This window comes from Marmota flaviventris, chromosome 19 (assembly GCF_047511675.1).
Source record: "Marmota flaviventris isolate mMarFla1 chromosome 19, mMarFla1.hap1, whole genome shotgun sequence".
NCBI classification, from domain to species: Eukaryota; Metazoa; Chordata; class Mammalia; order Rodentia; family Sciuridae; genus Marmota; species Marmota flaviventris.
In genome coordinates, this window is record NC_092516.1 from 15,543,893 (window position 1) to 15,554,615 (window position 10,723).

The 10,723-nt window shown below is 43.2% G+C and overlaps 1 protein-coding gene across 4 annotated transcripts in view; it reads left to right on the top strand.

Moving 5' to 3' along the window:
- Eef2k (eukaryotic elongation factor 2 kinase) overlaps positions 1–9,056 on the top strand; it is a 59,442-nt gene extending 50,386 nt beyond the window's left edge. For all 4 annotated transcript variants that reach the window (XM_027948680.3, XM_071605750.1, XM_071605749.1 and 1 more), the window contains 2 exons: positions 1,820–1,998; positions 5,051–9,056. In XM_027948680.3, the coding sequence (XP_027804481.3) occupies positions 1,820–1,998; positions 5,051–5,160 (289 nt within the window). In that variant the 3' untranslated portion in view covers positions 5,161–9,056. The remainder of the gene's footprint in view (positions 1–1,819; positions 1,999–5,050) is intronic.
- Positions 9,057–10,723: the final 1,667 nt, after the last annotated feature.

The window sequence follows — 10,723 nt, forward strand, 5'->3', positions numbered from 1 at the left end:
CCATTGCTTACTGGGTTTGGGGACATGCTGGTTTTTAATATTTATGTAATTAACTCTATGAGAATTTTCTTTATTTTTATAGCTTCTACTATAGTCATTTTCTTTTTCTTCTTCCTCATTCCAAGCAGCTCCAGCCTTTTGCATTCAGGGAGCATTAATTAAGGGCCAGCTATGGGTAAGGCAGGGCCCCATGTAGGCCCAAATTTATATTTAAGGGATTTTGGTTCTCTCAGAAGTTACATCTAATAGGGGGAATGAAAAATCATGGAAAATTCCAAGGCAGGGTGGGCACCCTGACCACTGGGACAACGTGGAGCAGGGGTGGGCAGGGAGAGAGAAGATGCTTTCCCATGTAATGTTTCCAGGGCAATTGTGTTCTGCCCTTTAGGACTGGGAATCATCAAAGCTGAAGAGGTGATGTCATCTAGTCTAGGGGTCCCTATTCCAATAATACAACCCTAGGTTTTTGGGTACCTCGTTATTTTCAAATAATTTCCTTTTTTTTTTTTAAAATAAGATACAATGGGGTCACGGTCCTAAATCCCATCTCCACCCGCCACTTGCTTACCTTTTTTCATCCAGCAGAAATGTGTTGAGCCTGTACTGCTGGCCAGGCCCTGGGAATATAGCAGTTAAAGGTCAGGGACGACCCTAATATATGAGGGAACAAGGAGAATTAGAGTGTGAAATTGTAAGAAACAAGGTGTTTAGAGACAGCATCTCTGGAGAGGTAACATGAACTGAGGCTGGAGGGGTGAAGAACTAGGTGTGGAACCCAGACTAGAGGGGTGGGAATTTAGGCTGAGCGTGGAGGTGCACGCCTGTAATCCTAGCAGCTCTGGAGGCTGAGGCAGGAGGATCGCAAGTTCAAAAACCAGCTTCAGCAATGAAGTGAGGTCCTAAGCAACTTAACGAGACCCTGTCTCTAAATAAAATATTTAATATTTTAAAAGGGCTGGGGATGTGGCTCAGTGGTTAAGCATCTCTGGGTTCAATTCCTGGTACCAAAAAAAAAAAAAAAATGTGAGGGTACAGGCAGGTGCTGGCATGTTTGGGGAGTAGCACCTGGCACCAACAGGAGCTGAGACTGGAGGGTGAGGCAAGAGGCAAACATATCATTAGAGCTGCTGCTCCTGGCACATTCAGGACAACCAGAGTCTTTCTTATCAGTGACACTCTTTGCTGTTTCCTGATGTGCTATAAATAGTTCCTCACATGGATTACACGCAAAGAAAAACAGCCTGCTGCCCTGTTAGCTCTGTATTTTGTAGTTGCATGACTTTGGCTGAAACCTATGGTCACCCTTGGTGGTTTGGCCAGATGCATGCTGCCATAGGAGAAAGAGCCGGGGAGCGGAGGGGCTTCGCTGGGGTGGGGAGAGGAGTCCTGCATTATTCTGGAAGAGAGCCCGAACTGGCCAGCACAGGCAGGGCATAGGCAGGGGCTGAGCGATTGCTGTTAGGTGGTTCTGGGGGCTTCTGCCCAGGGTCCTTCTCCTACCAGAGTCAGAGGTCCGCTTGTGCTAGCCCATAGGGTGCTTGTGGGTGATCCTAGAAAAATGTCCCCCTCCCCAATATGCTCGACTTCTGTTACAGAATGGTTATTAAGGAAAGCTACATGACTGCCCTCTTAATAAATAAATAAACCTACAACATCACAGTGCCCCTCGGATGTGGTGGTGGTCTTGGACACTGTAGGTTGGGAACCAGAGGTGTTCGTCCCTGCTGTATCCCTGACTTGGATCAGGGGTGGTTGGCCCTCTGCCCTCCCCCACCTGCTGCTGTGATGATGTCCCTCTTTCTCTGTGTCCCCTGGCAAGGTGCCGAGACTGGCCCGAGGCCCTGCACTGGTACAACACTGCCCTGGAGACAACGGACTGTGACGAGGGCGGTGAGTTCGATGGGATGCAGGACGAGCCCCGGTATGCGCTGCTGGCCAGGGAGGCTGAGATGCTGGTCACTGGAGGCTGTGGGCTGGAGAAGGACCCGCAGAGATCAGGTAGGGCCTCGCAGACCTGCCACTGGGGCGGGACAGGGCTGGGCAGGGACCCTTGTAATTCTCATCCCCATTGGGAGGGGCCCAGGGTGAGTCTCTTTTCAGGGGGGTGGTTTATGGAGCTAACACGCAGATGGACATTTTTATTTAATGCTTATACAGTCAGCCTTGGGTAGCTGTTGGTTCTTCATCCATGGATTCAACCAACCACAGATCAAAGAATATTTTAGTAGTGCTGAGGATGTAGTTCATGGTGGAGCACTTGCCTGGCATGCATGGGGCCCTGGATTCCGTCCATGGCCTCTGTGCTGAATGCATACAGACTTTTTCCCTTACAATACAGAATGACAGGGCTGGAGTTATAGCTCAGTGGTAGAGAGAGTGCTTGCCTAGTGTGTATGAAACACTAGCTTCGATCCTCAGCACCACATGAAAATAAATAAATAAATAAAATAAAGATATTGTGTCCATCTATAACTAAAAATATTTTTTAAAAAAGAAAGAAATGTCATGCTTCCTTTACAAAAGCAGTATAGGAGTTGAATGCATTCTGCTGTCATGTACAACTAAATAGAACAAATTGTTTAAAAATAAATTTAGGGCGGGGGTTGTGGCTCAGCCGTAGAGCACTTGCCTCGCACGTGTGAAACCCTGGGTTCGATGCTCAGCACCACATAAAAATAAATACGTGAAATAAAGGTATTGTGTCCAACTACAACTAAAAAATAAACATCTAAAAATAAATAAATAATATAAAAAATATATAGGATAACAACTGTTTACATAGCATTTAAATTAGCTATTATAAGTAATCTAGAGCTGGGCAAGGTGACACATGCCTATAATCCCAGAGTCTGGGGAGGCTGAGGCAGGAGGATCACAAGTTCAAAGCCAGTCTCAGCAACTTAGTGAGGTACTAAGCAAACTCGGTGAGACCCTGTTTCTAAATAAAATACAAAATAGGGCTAGGGATGTAGCTTAGTGGTCGAGTGCCCCTGAGTTCAATCCTCAGTACCCACCCCACAAAAAGAAGTAATCTAGAGAGGACTTAAAGTGTGTGGGAGGATAATGTATAGGTCACATATAAATGCTATGCTATTTTCTATAAAGGACTTGAGCATCTGCAGATGGTACTGGAACCATGGACATCAAGATATGTATTAGAGGGCCGGGGTTGTGGCTCAGCGGTAGAGCACTTGCCTAGCATGTGCGCACCCTGGGTTTGATCCTTAGCACCACATAAAAATAAATAAAGGTATTGGGTCCAACTACAACTAAAAAATAAATGCTTTTTTTTTTTAAATAAAAAGATATATATTAAAGTCTTAAGGGGAGTTCTTTGCAATTTTGAAAACTGAACTAAAATTTTCACAACATGAAATTTACCATCTTGAAGTGTAGTTCAGTGGATTTTAGTATTTTCACAATGTTGGTCACCCATCGCCATTAACTAATTCCAGAACATTTCCATCACCCCAAGAAGAAACCCTGTACTAGTTAGCAGTCATTCCTAACCTGCCTTCTCCCCCATTCCTGGGGACCAAGGATCAACTTTTGGTCTATATGGATGGGCCTGCTCTGGGCTCCTTCTGTAAGTGACTCATGAAATACATGGCCTTTTGTGTCAGGCTTCTTTCACTTAGAATAATGGCTTTAAGGTTCATGCATGTTATAGCATGTACCAGTGCCTCATTCATTTTTATTGCCAAATAATATGCCATTGTAGGAGATGCCCCATTTTTTTTTTTTTTTTTTTTTTTGCGGTGCTGGGGATTGAACCCAGGGCCTTGTGCATGAAAGGTAAGCACTCTACCAACTGAGCTATGTCCCCAGCCCCCCCATTTTGTTTTTGAGCCATCAGTTGATAGACAAGTTATGTTTTTTTTTTCCATTACATAATATATTAATCTGCTGAAGCTGCCCTATAGATTGAATGGCTTAAGTAACAACAATGTATTTATTTTATTTATTTGTCTGTTTATCTATTTATTTGTTTGGTGCTAGAGATCAAACCCAGGGCCTTGTGCATGCTAGGCAAGTTCTCTATTACGGGGCAGTCTCCTAAATTGATTTCTCAAGGCCAAGAAGTCCAAGATCAAGGTGCTCTCCTGTTTCTGGCTTATAGACAATCATCTTCTCACTATGTACTAACATGTCTTGTCTTCTGTATGCAAGGAGAAGGGCCGGGGTAGAGAGACCCATTCCTTTTTATTGCCAAATAATATGCCTTTCCAGACTAGATGCAAATCTCAGGCCCTACTGTCTTTTCCTCCTCTGAGAAGGGTCCCAGCCCCATTGAACTCAGGGCCCCACTCTTGTGACCTCACTTAACCTTTATCACAGCCTCACAGGCCCTATGTCCACCTACAGTCACTTTGTGGATTAGGGTTTTAACAGATGAAACCTGTGGGTGAGAATTCAGGAAGAGGGTGTTGGTGACACCAATATCCAGTCCTTTACCTATAACAAACTTACTAAACTCCTGATTTCACAGGTATGGGATGAGACTAAATTTTAAAAGTTGTATAAGAATTTGCCAAATAATAAAGCAAATCTATCATTTGAAATTTATAAATCCCCAAAGCTCTAAAATTCCAAAGTGCTTGCTTTGAATTTTATACAAATTCATTTGACAGCAAAACTTGAGCCAACCTGACATGAAGTTATTTCGACTATTTCTTCCTCTTACAAAGATTCTCAATTTATTCTGCAAATATCCTCAGCCTGATTGAATCGCCCACCCACCTGCAAATCACTATGGACCCCAAGGCTTATTCTGATTAGCTCTGCCTAAGTCTAGACCAACCCCTAGGGCCTGCAGGGAATGGAGGAGTGCTATGATTGGCCAGGTGTGATCACATGACCACCCTGTGACAGAGCATCCTGAGCATCTATCTGGAGGGAGAGGAAGGATGTCAGGGGTAGTTTGGTTCCTGTAAAAACAAAGACAAGACAAAACCAAACCAAACCTCAGGGTACTCTTGTGGGAGAGGTGGGGGATACTGGCCTGGCATGCACGGTTCACCTCTTTGTACCTTACCTTGCTCTCTTTCAGGGGACTTGTACACCCAGGCGGCTGAGGCAGCCATGGAAGCCATGAAGGGCCGTCTAGCCAACCAGTACTATCAGCTGGCAGAGGAGGCCTGGGCCCAGATGGAAGGATAACTTACCAGAACAATTGCTGCCAGCTAGTCCCAAGCAAAAGGGCTAAGGGGTTGGGATGGGGGGTGGGTGGGGAGACTTATTTAGTTTGAGAAGGAAAAGGTATTTTTCATGTGCTGTAAATTGACTTTTGTATTTTATTTTATTTTATTTTTTTGACTCTTGAAAAAAGGTCTTTGCTACTAGCAGAGACCCTACAGCTGTCCCTTAGGACAGTGTTTTCGGGGAATGGGGATTGAAAAAATGCAGCCTAATGAACCATCCTACTGTTATTGAGATTCTTTTTTTATTTTTTACTTCTTGCTTTCTTATCTTGAGACGTGTCATACTTTTCCACCATGGACAATATGAGACCCTTGCTCACCAGCCTTTCCAGGCTAGATTCAAATCTCAGGCCCTCAGAACCCCGTTTCAAGAATGGGGATGGGAAGTGAAGAGCTAACTTCCCAGGGGTGTGTTTTGTCCTGACTTAGTGCACAGCCATCTTTCTCTGAGCATTTGGGAGCATGCATGGTGTTTTTTGAGTGCACATGCAGCCTCCCTTCTATCCTGGGGCAGGGGCCTGCACATTGATTAATTTCTAACGTCATAGTTTAGTTTCCTCCTGCCCTGAGACTGATTTTTCTGGAATTCCAGCCAAATTCCGTTTTTGAAGCATGCTTTCTTCCTATGGGCTTTACAAAACAGGTTTGATTTTTTTTTTTGTATGTACACATTTACTACCTCTAACTTGTACATGAATACTTGGTGTGGAACAGGGTGCATCTCAAAGCTTTAATGAATGAGGACAGCAGCTTGGAATATGGGGGACTTTGCTCCAAGCAGCACATACCCTGCTTCCTAGTGGCAACATCCACACAGTGACTAAGTGTCCCTGGTGCAGTATCCCTTAGCATTTTCTTACATGAAGCTATTCTTTTATAGAATCTGCTCCCCAGCCCCCACTCTTGGCATTTTCTGCTCCAAGCTGGGCTGATTTTCTTGTGATTTGCAGCTTGGCTGCTTTCAATAGCAGCCCCTTGAGATTTACTAAAGATGTTTGAGGATGAGAGGGCAAGAACTATAAACACTCATTAGTTCTAGAAGTTTCCCCAGGGTCAAGCTACAATATCTTTATTTAATGAGCTTTCTCCTTACAAGGAGTTCCTATTTAATACTAGTGTGATTTCACTTGTTGTTTCAAATAGCCAAGAAACTAGACAATTCAATCAACCACAAATGCTAGAGCAGCCTCTTTCTCGAACAATCAAAGGATGCAAAGCCAAGTGTAACACACAAGCCACTCTTACTTGTTAAGATACTCCCTCAGCACTTCAGTTTGGAGCACTGTGGAGTCATGAACTTGTGCAAACATTAGATTCTAAAGTGGGGTGTGCCCTTCAAGGAAAAATTAAGTCAGCATTACCTGTGAAAACTCCCCGAGTCCACCCAGAAATGACAGTATCCCCAGTTTTTGCACATGGACTCATAACAATTTTCCTTTAGAAGTTGGTACTGATCACCCTTCTTTCATCTATACCAGATCGGTGGTTAGCTTGCTTTAAATTTTATGTGTGTTTTAAACCAGTACCTATAGTTAAATTGCATATATTAAATGTAAGAAGCAACTTTATTGCCACATATTCCTTCAAAGTAATCAAGCCTTGTGCTTTTTTGTTGGTGGTGCCGTTGTTAATTCAGACAGCTTCCTTCTTCTCTGAAATTTTTTTTGAGGGGGGCGGGTGGAGGTATTGGGGATTGAACCCAGGGGCACTCGACCACTGAGCTACATTCCCAGCCCTATTTTGTATTTTATTTAGTGTGACAGGGTCTCACTGAGTTCCTTAGCACCTTGCTGTTGCTGAGGCTGGCTTTGAACTCGAGATCCTCCTGCCTCAGCCTCCCAAGTTGCTGGGATTATAGGCGTGCACCACCCTGCCTGGCTTCTCTAAGATTTTATTAGACAAATAATTTGTCTTTTTGTCCCTTGTATCTAATTCTCTATCAAGATGGATATATATATATATATATATATATATATATATATATATATTTTTTTTTTTTTTTTTTTTTTTTTTTTTTTTTTTAAATGAAAGGGCCAGATATAGACCACATGGCCTTTTTTTGCAGCTACTCAACCCTGCTATCAAATTGCAAAACCAGCAAGAGACAAGATGTAGACAAATGAATATGGTTAGTGTTCCAATAAAACTTTATTTATAAAAACAGGTGGCCCTCTTGGCCTGTAGTTTGTTAACCCTTGACTGAAAGCTACTTCATTAAGCTGCAAGAACAGAGGTGTATCAACTTTGTGGCCTCGAGGACTGTTTTTTTTTTTGGTACTGAGGATTGAACCCAGGGGCTTTTAACCACTGAGCCACATCCCCAACCCCCATCCCCTTTTTTAAAATTTAGAGACAGGGTCTTGCTGAGTTGCTTAGGCCTTGCTAAGTTGCTGAGGCTGGCTTTGAACTCTAGATCCTCCTGCCTCGGCCTCCCAAACTGCTGAGTTAACAGGCGTGCACCACCGTGCCTGGCCTCCAAGGCTTTTAAGCATAGTACCTTAGCAGAGTTGGTTACCAAGTAAGTGCGTGAATGAAGGGAGGGCCAGCTCCAGTCATGGAGCTCACTCTGAGTGATTCCTTGTCTGGATTTGCTTTAACCATCATGCCTACAATTCCACTCCCCACCCGCCCACATGGCCTTACTGTCAGGAAGTGATCTCTTTCTCCTCCAGGAGGCTAGGGTGGTCTGCATGCAGACCATGAGAATGAAAAAGGAACTTGCAAGATGTTGAGATCCTTCTGAGCTACCAGAAGCACTTATTCCACCTTTAAAACCTAGGTCTGGGGCTGGGGATATAACAGTTGGTAGAGTGCTTGCTTCAAAGGCACAAGGCCCTGGGTTCAATCCCCAGCACCACAAAATAAACAAACAAACACAAACCCTAGGTCTGTGTCATCTGAAGCTGGTTAAGGCATCTCTCCCTGCAGCAAACCCAAGACAGTCCAGCTCAACTAGAAAGACAGCAGAGACTGTCTTCAAATTCAAGAGGCAGGTGGAAATCCAGATTAGCACAGTTAGGATTAGCATCTGTCACCTTCATTTCACAGAGAAACCACAGGTTCATGTAGATTCTGTCACATGATACTGCTAGCTAGAGCTGGAGCTAGGAGTTGAGAGAGGCTGTCATTTAGAGGATCCTGGGGATATAATTTAAACTAGAATTCAATGGCCCATTCAGGTTTTTGGTGTTTTTGTTTTTTGCCAAGGGATCGAACCCAGGGGCACTTAACCACTGAGCCACCTCCCCAGCCCTTCTTTGGATTTTATTTAAAGACAGGGTCTTGCTGAGTTGCTTAGGGCCTTGCTAAAGTGCTGGGGCTAGTTTTGAACCCACAATCCTCCTGCCTCAGCCTCCCCAGCTACTGGGATTATAGGCATGTGCCACCGCACTCAGCTTAGTTCTGCCAGAGGTAAAAGAGAAATAAACAAATGAGGGTAAGCTTTATGGGTATAAGAAGAGAAAAATCCTCTCAGACCCAAGCACTTTGGAATATCACTGCTCCCGTTCTCACCGAGGCATTCTGGGAATTTATCTTCAATACCACCTTCCAGGTATATCACCCTTCTTGCTATTTTGATGTTTTTATTACCTTCCATCCCAGCTCACTTGCATGCACATGTTTTACAAGTCAACAAATGTTTACATGAGTATCTGCAGCTTGGTGGGGGGGGAGACACACCGTGTATTCTCTGTGGATTTGGGCCTCTTCCTTGCGTTTCCAGTCTCAGAGGTAACCATTTCACCTCAAGGTAGACTCAGGGTGGGACCCGGAGAAGTGGCTCTCTGTACAGATTTATTTTTGCATATGTACTAAGTTGCACTTTGTCTTTCCAAATAAAATGGTTTCTTTCTTTCTTGTCTCCCATTCAAATGTCTCCTGGTAAAAAACATGTGAAGTAGCTGGTTGGAGGTTGAAGTAGAATGGAGGGCTATGCCCCCTTGGAAAAGGGCAGCCATGATTCATTCACCTCTGAATGCCACGGAAAGTGGGCCTATTTCCAGTTTTTCAAGAGCTACTGAAAAGTGGGATTTTTTTTTAATGGAAAGTCTCCTGATTTTTGACATTTGTAATAAATCCTAATAATAACAATAATAAAGCCTTCCAGATTTGGCCCCTGTACTGTCAAGTTTGCTTTAGATAAAATATGGGAACCTCCCTTTCTTCTCCTCCTCCTCCTTCCCCCCTCCCTTCCCCTTTCCCCTCCCCTTCCCTCCTTCCCCTTCCCCCCTCCTTTTATTTTTGCAATACTGAGAATTGGATCCAGGACTTTTTGCTTGCTGGGCAAATACTTTACCACTGAGCTACATCCCCAGCCAATTATTTATTAATAATAAATTTATTAATAGTAAATAAATTAATTTATTAATTATTAATTAATGATATTATTAAAATTAATTATTTATTAATAATAAATAAATAATTTTAAAATTTATGTTTTGAGACTGCATCTTACTAAGTAGCCCATGCTGGCCTCAAATTTGTGATCCTCCTGCCTCGGCCTCTCAAGTTGCTTGGAATTATAGGTGTGCACACCATGCCCAGTGAACTTTTCTTTTTTTAAGGTGTTTGTTTGTCTATGGTACTGAGGATGGAATCCAGGGGCCCTCTAACCCTGAGTCCCATCCCCAGCTCTTTTTATTTTTTGAGACAGGGTCTTACTAAGTTGCCCAGCATGTCCTCAAACTGGCAATCCTCCTGTCTCAGACTCCCGAGTTGCTGGGATTACAGGCATGTGTCTCCATACCCAACTTCATGAATATTCTTAGATAATAACGCAGTTTTAAAATTCTCACAATAAAAGAGTTCTTGGGAAAACTAAAACTGGGTACTTCAAATGGTTTATAAAAAAATAATTTAGGATTGAGTTATAATTCTTTACATTCAATATAGACTATATTATCAATTTAGTATTGATTAAATGTAAAGACAAGTAACTTGACCCTCTCCACAATGCACATCATTTAGCATATTACTATGAGCAAATGCTTTTACTCTAATACAGTGACAGTTTGAAAAAGATCTGGCTTCTTTTCTTCTACCTTGACATACTGACCAGTATTTAAGATTGCCAAAGGGACTTAGTCTGTTAGGCTGGGTGCAGTGGTGCACACCTATAATCTCAGCAGCTCAGGAGACTGAGCCAGGAGGATCACGAGTTCAAAGCCAGTCTCAGCAAGAGTGAGGTGCTAAGCAATTCGGTGAGACCCTGTCTCTAAATAAAATACAAATGGGGCTGGGGATGTGGCTCAGTGGTTGAGTGTTTCTGAGTTCAATCCCTGGTACCCGCCCCCCAAATAAGTCTGTTAGGACTGGGTTTGTTTTTTCCTCTTATGAGCTATTCAAGGTATCCGATAATGTTTCTTCTTACACAAAGGTTGAGCATCCCCAATCTGAAATCCACAATGCTCCAAAATTCAAACTTTGAGCACTAACAGGATTTCAAAGCAGAAAATTCCATACTTTTAAAATTCCATTTTTTCATGCACATATTTAAAAATGTTCAAAATCACCTTCAGGTG